At 43.3% G+C, this 13,449-nt stretch overlaps 1 protein-coding gene across 1 annotated transcript; it reads left to right on the forward strand.

The window, feature by feature from the left end:
* Positions 1-657: 657 nt before the first annotated feature.
* Positions 658-13,448, forward strand: DAP3 (death associated protein 3; the record flags this gene model as incomplete). The annotated part of the gene is made up of 13 exons (XM_009319829.1): positions 658-675; positions 1,124-1,186; positions 1,852-1,898; positions 5,399-5,521; positions 8,694-8,795; positions 9,584-9,692; positions 10,153-10,245; positions 10,690-10,820; positions 11,214-11,294; positions 11,687-11,845; positions 12,248-12,307; positions 13,043-13,132; positions 13,401-13,448. Coding segments are annotated over exons 3-13 (1,038 nt in total), but the record flags the coding sequence as incomplete, so codon positions are not given.
* Between the last annotated feature and the right edge of the window lies 1 nt (position 13,449).

Here is a 13,449-nt window from a genome sequence, read left to right on the forward strand (position 1 = left end):
TCAGCTCCCCTTCGCGGGTTTTACGAACAGAACTTCAGCTTTCCCGGCTTTCTCGAACGGCCTCCGCTTGCAGATCAGGATGAACGACGTGCTTTATGTCTCCTTGTCATCTCAGCCCTATGGGTGTTCAGAAAGAGAGGATAATGGAGTACGGTGGGGAGCACGGGGGAGGGAAAGGCGGGGAGAAGGCGCGGGGGAGTAGGTCCCTGGAGCAGCGGCGGGCGCGCAGACATCGGCCCTCCGAAGGCGGCAGCGCTGGTCAGCCCAAAGCTGCTTCCGTCTCCTGCTCCCCGTGCTTCTGGCGCTTGGCTTCAGGTTCCTGAAGCCAGCAGCAAACATGCAGACAGCAAGCCACCCGAAATTTGTTTTTAATTCGGTCTGGAGAGGTGATAGGTTAGTGTCCTCGTTTCGGCAATGTCTGCAAATAAAACTTTTGGGGTTCTTTGCATAATTTTTACTAGTAAATCATATTCTGATCTATAAATCCTTTCCTAAAGGCCACAAGCAGACAGGTATTTTTTCTATAATGGAACAGTATGCTGAGTTGGACAGTTCTTTAACTTGACCCAGGTACAAATCAGTGAAGTGGCCGCAGTTTTAATCTACTCTTCTGCTAAAGCTCCTCTCCCACGGACAGACAAACCCTAGAGAAAAGCCCTTACAACTTGTGTTAAAGTAGTTATTCAAGAATTCCATCACAATGTTGGGGGTGCCCAAAATAAACAGAAACTTTCAGGTTCTTGTGACTCCTTAATTTTACTAGTTGTGTTTGAGAAAACAGCTTTCCCATCCCTACTTTCTTTACTGTTAAACCTGTTCTTGAAACAAACGGGATACATTCTCATGCGGAACTGGATTTCTCCTTCCTCTTCTGCTGTACATGCTAGCATGGCAAAGTAAAATGACTAAACCAGCCTCCACGGGCTGATATCTTCACTTATTCTTGGAGTAGCAAAACTGGAGCTTGTTTTTCAAATACGTATTGTGCATTGATTGTTAGATGAAAGAACGTGAAGCATCTTTACAAAATTAACGTCCTTCAGTGTGGAGTTATTTTCTCATTCTATGCAGTAGCAGTTGTAAATGCCATTCTATGCAGTTAAATCATCTTTGTCTTGCTTAGCATTAACACTGCAGTTAACCACCGATTCCACCAAGACAGCTATTCCTCCTAAGGAATTACAAGGTAATTATCTCGCTTTGAATGCATTGTGTAAGTTAGTACAATCAAGAATTCTTAAAGCATCTTTTTTAAGTATTGTCATTATTTTCTTCTAAGAAAGTGGTATGAAGAAGGCCTTGAATGCTGGCAGAGATGACAGATTTAACTAATTTATTTACCTTTTTGCCTCTATTTTTGCATCACAGTTGCTCAAGTGTTTTCTTTTGGGTTCTGTCTTCTGTTGTAATAAAAAATGGCTGAGCAGTAGATACTAATATATGATTGGGATGAAGCCGGAAACACAGAAGCACCTTCAGTTTCTTCAAAATAATCGCTATGTAGCCCTTGCTCTCACATCTTTTAACAGCTGCAGTCAAAATAGATGCCCTTCCCTGATAAAAGAATCTGTCCTCCTCACTAGATGACTGAAATATCTTTACTTATGAAGTAAGGGGTTTTGTGTATGTCTCTCTGAAAAAAGGCAACATAATTAATGGAATATTTTTTTGTTAGGCAAATGATGCTGCTTACCAGTAGTCAACTGTATTGCTGCAGAGCATTCTGACAGTTTGTCTGAATTATTTGCGTGCCTAGACTTTAAGCTCTTTTGGGCAGGAACGATTCTCTCCCAGCGTAAGATATATTAAACATAATAAGAAAACCTAAAAAATCCACTTCTGTCTCTGCAGAAAAAATGCTGAGAAGTCTGAAAGGACTTGTCCACCATCCTCTAAAGGTAAGTCCTGTAATAGCATGATGCTGTTTCCAATATTTCAGCTGTCCTGTGACCTGGAATGGCAGTTTACAACTGTGAGAAGTGAGATTCTTCTTACATTCGTCATCTAAAAACTTAGTGTCTCCTATAAGCCAGTTGTGTAAACTCCATTATGGGCAAAGGAAAGCAAGACCAGACCGCTTGTGCGTGTTACTCCTCCTACATTTCCCTCCACTGGCTGGAGAGAGAGAACATGCAAGCAAGCCTGGATAGTTGGCTTAAATAAGACATTTGCTAGAAGACTAAAGTTTAGCATTCTGAAATGTCCAGAATGCTGAAATTGTACATCTTCAGTGCAAGTGTTTCTCAGAAAACAGAGAATCTACTTGCTCTGCACTGCTGGAAAGTACAAAGGAAGAAGCCCTTTACACAGAACAGAACCACCAGCCTTTCACAAAGCCTGTGTTGCTGGTGGGAAGATAATTTCGCCAAAGATGGCTCAGTGCTTCAGGTGGGTGTAGTAATATTAGCTCTGCCACAGCAACACAGCAGCACTATGCTATCGGTAAAGCTTGCTTATATTATAAACAGCGTAATGAATTAGTGTTGCATATCTGGAATGACTTCCTAATGGTAAAGAATTTCAGTTGTTTTGTTTGCTGTTGTCTTTTAAATGCTTTTTCGCTAGTACATAGCGATATGCAGCCATTAAAGAGGATGGCTGTATAACTACTTGTTTCCAGAGACGAGATTCTGGTTGTACAGTACTGTACTTATGATGGCAGCCTTTATGAAATAAACAGTCTTTTCTAGAGACTAAGATATGTGGAATCATGTAGGAACAGCTCCACCTTATGGCACATGACTTTGTGATTAATCTCCATGTACCACGTGATAGTTTGCTGCCATTTCAGGGATCCGAGTTAGATTCCTCTGTCCTTTGGCAGATGGAAACTTACTATAAAATCCACTCTACACTATGAGGACAAACTGCGTTAAAAGATGATGTGAAAACATGAGAACCTTACATACATGTTAGGATTTACTACGCAGAGCTCTACAATGAGCCAGAAAGGTATACGTATATGTTTCTGGCATTCTGCGTGAAGCCAAGGGGATCAGTGATAAGCCACTGTCTTCTCTTCAGGAGGCGGGACCGAGTGGCATGTTGCTACTATAAAGTCAGAATATATAATGCATTAGCAGTGGTATTCTAGCTCACTCAAAGGTATTCTTGTAGCCTGATAAAATGCAGATGCACTTGTGCATGAATTCTGTGAACAGAAATGCAGTAATTAATAAAATGCAAGTCTGTATCTCTCAAATTCAGGATAGCTGTGAGTAGTGTTGTATTTACTACTCTAGGAGCTTGTCTTGATTTTGTAGCACTTCAAAAAGTTAGGAGGGAGTTCACGTCGCCACGTACTTAGAAGCTGCTTCTACAGCCCAGTGCAAGCTACAAGTCCACAAAGGAAAAGTTCCAAAGCACTACAAGGCTCGATGGTGATTCTGAGGAGGACATACCATGCTAAGGCTCAAAGAAGTGATGTTCTAGAACAGTATCCTTCCAGGAGAAAAATGTAGTAATTTAAAGATGAGATACGTTTTGTTGATGGAAAAAGAGAAGTTATATGTACTTGGCTGCAAAAACAGAGGGCTGGACTTCAAGACATACCCCTCTCACACTTGCATCCTGTCTTAGTGTGCTGTCTTCTACTCCCTTCATAGAACTTATTAGGAACTGGCTTTTGTAGCATAGGGAATCCAACTGCTTGATCTTCTGAGATTGTGCTTTTAAAAAAGTGGTATTGCTAATATTGGTTTGACTAAGTGTCATTCAACTGAAGTCTTGAGCTGAGTCTAGACACATAAAAACTGAACACGGTCAGAGCAAGAAGTTAATGCCTGCTTAATTGTCATTCACTGTTACACAGGTCAGGGACAAGGATTTGTACGGTACTCCATAGAAAGGATGTCCACAGAGCAGTAAGCTTGCCTTTTCTTTTAAGTGAGCAAAGCTCACAGCCCCAAGACGTTCACTTGAGATTTGAGGAGGAGGGAATGTGGGATGCTCAAAGAAAATGAGAGGGACTATGATTCCAGGGTAGAAATGACCTGGGGCTGACATTTTCTAGGTGAATAGGTGACAATAGTTGCTTGCTCTAGTTATTCATGTATTAAATTAGCATCTTGGTGCCTTGCTCTAGGCTGTAAATTAAGTCACTTCTGTGGACTTTAAACATAGCCAAATAAGACATCCTAATCGATCATTTGGATTTGAGGAGGAAAAGAACATTATGGGAACAAGAGAAGGTGGTGCTAAAATGTGATGGCAGAAGTAAATGTTTAGTGATCTTCCATATTTACATTGCAGTAGTTTGTTCTATAGGTATCTAGTGTTGAGTACAAACTGGCTTAATTCCTTCCCTAAAAAGAGTTCTGAAATGCTGATTCAGGAGTTCATTGTGTGTTTAACATGGGATGTGGGGTAATCCGACATTACACTTTCTTCTGAGCCCTTGTGGCTTTCAAATGACCCCCTGAGGAACACTCGGACGACAGCAGAATTGCATCATGCCATGGAGAACTGAAACAGCTGTTCCTGTCTCTAAACTTTAGTTTATGGCTACTCTCATCTATGCAGACAGACAAAATAGGAAACTACTTGCTCTGTTTACAGTGGAGCCTGCAACTGTTCCAGTCAGTAACGCGAAGGGTGGCCTTCAGTTTTGCTTGCTTTGGTCACAGCCTCTGTTTGGAGTGTACACTTTTTTTATTAATTGACAAATGCTCATATTTTCTTTCACCATAACATAATAAAATGCTTGTCATTCTAGTACTCACTTTCTTGCCTGTTTTGGTTAGGCTTTACAGGCATGCTTCAGCAGTCTGTCTATGAAAAAAAGAATTAATCAGCTTAGCTGGCTGTTTCAGTTTCTCAGCCACGTCTGTACTATAATGAAAGAGTCTGTATGCAGGGACACAGTTAGGAAAATCAGTGCAGGGAATGTAATTATAAATATCAAATAGTGGGCAGCACTGCACTAATCCCTCAATAATTGAGGTGATTGTGGATTACTAGACAGCTTGAATTTTCAAGGTACTAGCTACTGTTCGTCAGTGTAGGCAGAAACATTGTGGGAACTTCCCAGCAATAAGACCTTAATGGCTGTACTTGTGCTCTTAAGCAATCTTGAAGGGGATAACTCTTTCAGGTACAGGGCTTGGCTCTCTAGATGACTTAAGGTGGTCGGTGACTCAAGTGAATGGAAATGGTTTAGAAGCAAGCATCTAAATGTGAAATGTGGTTCTAAAGCATGTGGTTTTTCATGATGAATTTACATTCTAATGATGAGCTTTTATTCTAACTGCAGAGAATTCTATTCTGTATTGCATGCTACCTTGACCTGATCATAATGGGCATGCAATGAGTGTACAAAACAAACTACTACCTGGATTTTTTACTGGTAATCTTTGACTGCCGAGAAGTTTGTTGTCTGTTTGCCTTTTTCTTTCCTTAGTTGGACCATGGGTATGCCCTCCATACAGCAGCCAAGGATTGCTTAAGTTCCGTTGTCAGCCAGGATGCCCAAACACTGGCGGAAAGACCAAGAGCAGTTTTCTATACCAGCGAGAATGACCCGGTGAGTTACTGCCACAATTGTTATTGTCAGACAGCAAGTGCCTAAATTCCATCAGTCTGTCTGTGGACATGCTGGAGCCCGGAGTGCTTACTGGGATTGTGTTGTTCTAGTAAACGTAAGGGAAGGCAGTACACAGGCCTAATAATAGGCATCTAGACCATGATCCCCAGCCCAAAGGAAAACAGGCCATGGCTGTGCAGTGCACCTGCCTGGGTTTAAACAAGACAGGGCTGGTCCTCTGCCTGAAAGCTCCTGGGAACAAGTATTGATTCATTCTCTATAGTTGCATAGATGAGATAGACTGTGTATTGTAGAAGCTCAGATGTGGCTTAGCTTGTCATCAGACACCATTAATTTCAACTCCGGGGTTATTCTTCCCTGACTAACCTCCCCAGATTGGCTATGAAGGGGGATAAAAAGCACACCCCAGATGACCTCAGCACAGCACAGCTCTCCAGCATCATAATTCCCGCCTCACACTTTCCGTCTCAAGCACAAAATGAAGTGGAATAAATGAATGGAATAAGCCTTTGAGGTGCTTTTCTGCTGCCTCTGTAATTGGAGTCTTTCAATACTGATTCCTCTGGGGTCTCTATGGAAACAGCAGCATGCAGATGATCTTACTCACGTGATGCAAGTGTCTCTATAGATTGCACAGAAGAGTCCAGATGGCAAGGATTGTCCCCACTGTCCTGTGCCTACCATTTATGTTGCCAGGCAACTGGCTTTGGCATTCTGACTTCACGTGCCTGATGTTTGGTGACAACCGCCATTGCTTATTAATTTATCAGATCAGCGTTCCTCAGACTTGCTGTATTGCAGATCGCGTATTGCAGCAGAGAGGCTCCGCTGTCTCGCTTCATCAGCAAACCCGATAGCTCTGACTGCACCTGTACTTGCGCACCATAGAGTCCCATTAAAAACGGATTAAAAAGACCAGATGAAAACTAAATTTTTCAGAAGACTTAGCTTTTATATACCTTTCCATTAGCAAAACTCAAAAGTGACTAAACATGAGGATAAATATACTGACCCACTTTGCAGACAGAGGAGCCGAGTGAAGGAATTTGCCCAAGGTTATGCAGCAAGTCAGTGATGAAATTGAGAATGAAAATGGTCTCCGGAGTATTGCTCTTCTGTTCGAGTCCATAGATAACACTGCCGTGCAAAAACACAGGTGCTGTTAGTCTGTGTCCAACACGTGCAGGAAAACTCTAGGGAATTCAGCCCGGAGTTTGAAATACAGCTCTGCGTGAAAAAAGACTGAAGTCTCTCTTTAGTCTATCTCCAAGTGACATCTTACAGCAGAGGAGTTATTGACTAGCCAGATTTTTTAAATTTTCTTCCTGTTGCTAAGATTTACTGACCAGTAAACACCAGCTTGGCAACTCAAGCAGCTTAGAGAGCAGTTTGCTGAAGTTATGGTTTCAAATGGTTTCTTCATATAAATAGTTTGGCCAGCCTGTGGGTACCTCGAATCCTGCAGCTGTACCAAGGTAAACCATACAGTCCAGGACGCACTGACCTGTCCTCAGTAAGGTATGGAAAAGGGGTGTAGTTACCATGGGCTTTTCGGCAGGGGGGGCAGGCAAAAGATAGGAGAACAGGCATGTTGCATGCTGGAAGACTGAAAATCTGGTCTGAAGAAAGGGAGGGAGACTAACACGTAGCAAGAATCCTGGGGCTAGAGAATTCATGGGTCTGCAATAGAGCTGCAGCAGCTGCACATGAAGAGTCCATCAAGGAACTGGGACAAGCAAAATATTCATGGCAAAAGCAGGCAGTAGTCAAACCTGTAGGTACAGCTGCTCACACGGTTTCATGTGAGGAATACAGCAGGCAGCCAGGTCAGGGGAGCAGTACTCATCACAACCTTTTTTTCCCCATCCATTCATGGTCAAACCGTTTGTCAGCCAGACTGCACAGGTGAGCGACCAAGCCCACACCAGTTATTGTCTCATCTGTTCTGGGCCTCAGTAAATTAAGCCCTGGGTCTACACCGAAGTTAATAAGGAATACAAGGAAAGTCTGGATCAGCCCCCAAATCTGCTACAGCTGGCAGAAATAATTACTGCTTCTTTTTCTTTCTGAATTGTAAATAAAACTACTTTTCCTGGATCATTACCATGCAAAATAAAGAAAACAAGGAAGTTGTTATATTCTGATTCCATCTCAACCAGTCCTCCAGAGGAGGACTTTAAATCCATGGAAGAGTGCAGAAAGTGCAGAGCAGGACATGATACAGGCTTCAAAGCTTGGCACAAAGCTGCTAAAAATGCCAGACGAAGCTTGGCACAACAGTTGGTAAAAGTCTCACAGGAAGTACTGCAGAATAGTCTATATACTGTCCTAATCACACAAGTCACAAAAACTGATGACTAGACCAAGCGTAAATAAATAAGTGCTTTGCAAGTACTGCACGGTAGGAAAACAGAATAATGAAGGGAAAAAACAAGGCTGTATAACAAGGCATGAAATGGGTATTAAATTTTCAGATACCAGTAACAACTGCTTCTTAGAGTGCACAGTCAGAGATCTTAAAGTAGTCACTATAAATAAATGCAGAATGATGCAAGTCCGCTGGAGGAATAATACTGACCACTTCTGTCACAACAGGGGACTTGAAATTGGTGCCCCAGAAAACAGATCAGAAAACAAGAGTTCTCAAGCAACGAGTACTAGTTAAAAAGGCAAATGGCATATTAGGAATTACTATTGAGAGACAGCAAAGAACAAACCAGAAAACATAATTTTGTCGCAGACTTAAAGAAAGTAAATTTGAATCTATCAGGTAACTCAAAAGGAGATCATATTACCGTTAAGATATTGTGGTGACCAGAAGTACAAGTGGACTAATAAAAGATTAGATACATTCATGAAGCATAGGGCCACCAGTGCCCACAAAACACAACGGTTCATATACAAGCTCAAGGAATCCCTTTATTGCCAGGTAGGATATCCTTTCTTTAGACTCCTCTTAAGCATCTGCCAGTAGTGTCCTGATACTACAGTTCCTGCTTTACTTTAATATGCTAGTTCTTCTGACTCTCAGTAAGTAGATACTCGCTTTGATTGAGTGTTCCCTCCCTGTTCCATTCTCACAGGCCTTCTGTATCCAGAAAAAAGGTATCAGACTTTCCCGAGTGTTACAGTTTGCATTTTACCTTCCCAGGCCAACCACGCAGAACACCACGAGGGTCGCCATTATAGCATTCCACTTGAGGAGGTGAAAGCTGTGTTTCCACATGGACTGCCCTATCGCTTCCAGCAGCAGGTACTTTGTCTTAGAGCAGATTTGTAGGGAGTGGACTGCTGTGTGGGAAGAAGCAGATCCATCGCGTAACTACAATGCTTTCCTGTTGGAATAAGAGACAGTGATGTGCTGCAAGAATGCAATTATTCCTGGTCCTTACTGTTACTTTCTACATCTAAAAGCTATCGGTCAACCTAACCAGAAGAGCAGCAGAAGGGTGTGAGGATTCCACCTTAGGCAACATTCTATCCAATATTTTTCGTCTCTGAGTACATAATAAGTTACAGAAATATTTTCCACAGTTACATTTCTGTATGAAACAGGCTGTCTCACGAAGTAAGTTTATATCAGCGACAAAAAAATCTTCTTGATTTCTGTTGTGAAACAGATCATGCTGTGACTGGATCAGGATTCATAAGCAGCTAACGTAGTCTGCCTACTTGAGTTTAGGAATAGATTTCTTACCTGTGAGTTAGTAATTCTAGGTGGTTGACTTTTGATTCATTGACAGGCCGGTCGGCCTCACCTTGATTTCTAGGAAGGTGTTGGAACAGCTAATCCTGGAAACCATTTCCAGGCACACAAAGGACAAGAAAGTCATCGGGGACAGTCAGCACGGCTTCACCCAGGGGAAGTCACGCTTGACCAACTTGATAAACTTCTATGACGATGTGACTGGCCTGGTAGACGAGGAGAGAGCAGTGGACACTCAGACCCTGCACAGTACCAGTCAGAGATGGAGTCATGTCAGGAGCAGCTGTAGTGTGCCAGCACCCGGCTTCTTGTTCACGTTCTGTTTCTTTTCTCAGATTAAGACCTTCAATGAAGCCTGCCTGATGGTGCGAAAACCAGCTCTAGAACTTTTCACTTACCTGAAAAGCTCCAACTTTGCACACCCAGCTGTCAGATATGTGATCTGTATCTTTTAAAATCACTTGCTTGATGGTAGAATGCAAATCAAATGCAAGCAGGTGAGTTGACACAGATGAGGGGGATGTTTGATCCTATGCTGACCACTCTGGTTTAGTCTTCAGGAGGTGATTCTACCACATCTGTTGTCAGCAAAGCTAGTCTGAAAAGTTCATGAACCTCGTATGCTTTTATTTTAAGCCAGATTTGGCTTATGGCACAGATCCACAAATAGGGCTATCAACACAACTAAGGGAATGGGAACCATCAGCTCTGGTGTAGTGGGGTGGGAGGATATAGAGAGAAGGAACTCTTTAGGCTAGGTTTGCTGCTGAACAAAAGCATGATGGAATGCCATCCCTGCTTTTACGACCTCTGAACTTCCTTTATGCCTTTTGCGAAAGAATTACAGTCAAGTATAAATTGAAGTGATTTTTTTAGAGACTTTCCTTGACAGTCCGTGTTGGAGATGGTGAGAAAGGAACAGGGAAAACCATGACTCTGTGTCACGTGGTTCACTACTGTGCAAGGCAAGGCTGGCTGGTGCTGCACATCCCAGACGGTAAGAACACCGATGCTGCCTGTGTTACTACGTCAAATACACTTGCTGATCCGGAAGATGCTCCTTCAAGTGAAAGGTGTAGGGCAGGCCACAGCAAATTAGCTTTGTTTTTTCCGTAGCGGAGAAGGCTTATAAAGCACAAACCCCCAACATAAAGTAGAACATAATTAGTTATTTTCACATGCTCTCACATGCTTATAGTCAGTTTTTCCCCCCCCCACTGTTAACGAGCATGACAGGAGACATGCTGTGTGTGGGTCTGTGTGACCTCCCCTGGTCTCAGGGGAGAGTCTTGTCCATTAAGGACGGCAGACTTTTCTTACCAGCGTAGCAGAATAAGGATAAGAGATACAAACACACATCCCACCACCCAACTCGTACAATTATTTTGACTTTAAAATTACTTTATAAAAAAAAAAAGCAACGGTTTTCTTTTGCTTACAGCTCATCTCTGGGTGAAAAACTGCAGGGAGCTTATGCAGTCTTCCTATAACAAAGAACGGCTTGATCAGCCTCTGCAAGCATCTTTCTGGCTCAAGAACTTCAAAACCTCAAACGAGCGCTTCCTAAAAGAGGTTTGTAGAGCCTGTCAGGTTGTTTTGGTTAGTAGCTAAGAACTACTCACAGGATCATCTCTCAGGGACTGCATGTGCACGTGCTTCTTGTCATTGAGCACCTGGACGTGAATTCTAGATTTGCTCATTTTCACGAAACGCTTCATGTATTAACGCATGCACTCGTATTGCATACAAGCCCACAAACCTTGGCCTTCACTGGAATTCAGTTTTTGTAGAAAAAGAAGTACTTTAAATCCCCACTGTGGGGATGGCCATTTGTGATGAACGCTTCTCCCAGATTCTGCACTAGTCTACAACACTGGCAAAGAACCAGGAACCTTGCCATCCAGACTTGCCAAGCTACCTTTGCACTACTGAGTTCCCAGTTTAATCGTAGTTCTCTTACTGCAGATAAAAACACAAAAAAAATACGTGTGGGGCAAACGAGAAAGCACGGAGGAGGGCAGACCGCTGGGTGAAGTGGTGGAGCAGGTAAGGAACAACAAGTGCTTCTGGCTTTGTCTCACCTTTTATTATTGTGTATGTAGAACAAATTGCTTCTGAAGATCTTACCAGTTCTAGGAAATGGAAGGCATTTCCCTATCGACAAGGTGGCTACAAAAAACGTTGTGGAAGATGTGATGGATCTGTAAAGGAAGCTGTACAGAGAGCTTGGGTAGAAGCAAAAATTAGAATTTGAAAGTTCCTACTTCTTTGATGCTCAGTACCTTAGACCAGATTGCTCCTTTGAAAGGAACAAACGGACTGTTGACTCTCGTTTTATCTCTCTTCCCCCTTAGAAAGGGCAGACGGTGCCCAAAGTTGCCAGCATTTTATCTTAACAAGAAAACCAACCCGAGTTATGTGCCTTTTCCTCCTTAAAGGGTTTAGCTCGCGTGAGGAACGCCAGTGATGCTGTAGGGGTTGTGCTGAAAGAGATAAAGCAGCAATGTCATCTCGGCTCATTCCGACTTCTTGTGGCAGTGGACGGCGTCAACGCGCTCTGGGGAAGGACTACGTTGAAGAAGGAAGACAAAAGCCCTGTAAGAAGGATTCTTTCCTCCTTGCGTTCCTACTGCAAGGGAGAGCAGGGAGGGTGTTTTGTTCATTTTTAAGTTCTATAGTAATCCCTGAAAGATGTACGTTTGGCTTTGCTAGCTTGGAGGGACCTGCAAAATTCATACTGCGTTTAGACCCTTCTACTGAAGAAAGTTCTCTCAGTAAGAAAAAAGCACATCTGTGTCTTGTTGCGGTAGGAAAGGTCGGGGCATTTCTCTACGTAACATTACTAAGGCTGAACGCTACAGTGCTAAGTCGAAGCAAAGACAAAAATGTGCCTAAATGATGCAAACGATCCTTCCAGTCTAATTTAAAGTAGGGGAGGGGAATTTATGTCTCAGATGGAGACTGCTGGCAAAAAAAGTGATACAGACGATCTTCACCAGGTTTCTCCAGAGGAGCTGACGCTTGTGTACAATCTAAGGAAGATGATGATGAACGATTGGGTGAGTTCGGTCTGTGCCTTTGGGTGCGAGGTTCTCAGCAATTAAAGCTACGTGCCAATAAGCATAAAGCCACGAATCTGCCATCACACTGTTCCTTCAGCGAAGGAGTGTGAGCAGAGGGCGACTGTTGAGGGTTAGTATCTCATCAGTGTTTCTGACGTCACCCGAAGAGAGTAAGAACAGGTCAAATATATAACAATGCTTTTCTCGATCACCGTGCCAAACTCCGGTTTATGACTCGTGCTTCCCGAGCTAGAGGTATTAAATAACCCGTAATGACACTTTGTTCTATGATTTTTTTGAACTAATGAGAACTTTCAGTTCCTAAAAAAAAAAAACGGTTAAACTTTTCGCTATAGGAGGTCAACTCCTTCTGCTTCTTTTCCAGTCCCCTGGGTGCCAATCTCTCTAACAGGTAGTCTTCAGGTTTGAAAGCATACAGAAAATTCCCTTTTAAAGTATTTCAGTTGTTCCAACTGAAAGCCATTTCTAGGTAAGAATGACACGTTTAAATGCCGGCGCTGGAAGCACCAGCTACGTGTTCCCTGCGCTGCCTGTGTGCTTGGGGTAGCCAGGGTTAACCTCGTTAGGAACATTTCAGTAAGTCCATTATACAGAACTTTGGAATTGAAGTAACTGAGAAGAAAATACCTCACTTGTTTAGAATCAGTCCGTAACTATTTCAGAAACGCTACGTTTGCAGCTAAAAGGGTTTCCAATCTACCTTTCCTTTAGAACGGAGGTGCCGTTGTGACCACCCTCAGCCAGACCGGCTCTCTCTTCAAACCCAGTTCTGCCTATTTGCCCCAGGAGTTGCTGGGAAAGGTGAGTCTTGGCCTCTTTTTATTTTTCTTTTTCCCCCTTCGCGTTGGGAAACAAAGAGAAGTCCCGGGTCGGGCTCTGCGTTCCGGTCAGGGTGGCGGGACTTGGCTTTAGTCTCTCTCCGGACCACGTACTCCTTTATTCTCCTTCGAATGAGCCCTGCTCGAGCTCCTAACGCAGCCGGGCTGGGCCCTCTCCCAGGCGACTCCCGCAGCAGGGAGGGGGCGACGCCCGGGCGCCGCGGGCTCTCACCCTCGGCTTTCCTTCCCAGGAAGGGTTCGACGCGCTGGACCCCTTCGTCCCCATCCCGGTCCCCAACT

The sequence above is a fragment of the Pygoscelis adeliae genome, unplaced genomic scaffold (genome assembly GCF_000699105.1).
Source record: "Pygoscelis adeliae isolate BGI_AS28 unplaced genomic scaffold, ASM69910v1 Scaffold181, whole genome shotgun sequence".
NCBI classification, from domain to species: Eukaryota; Metazoa; Chordata; class Aves; order Sphenisciformes; family Spheniscidae; genus Pygoscelis; species Pygoscelis adeliae.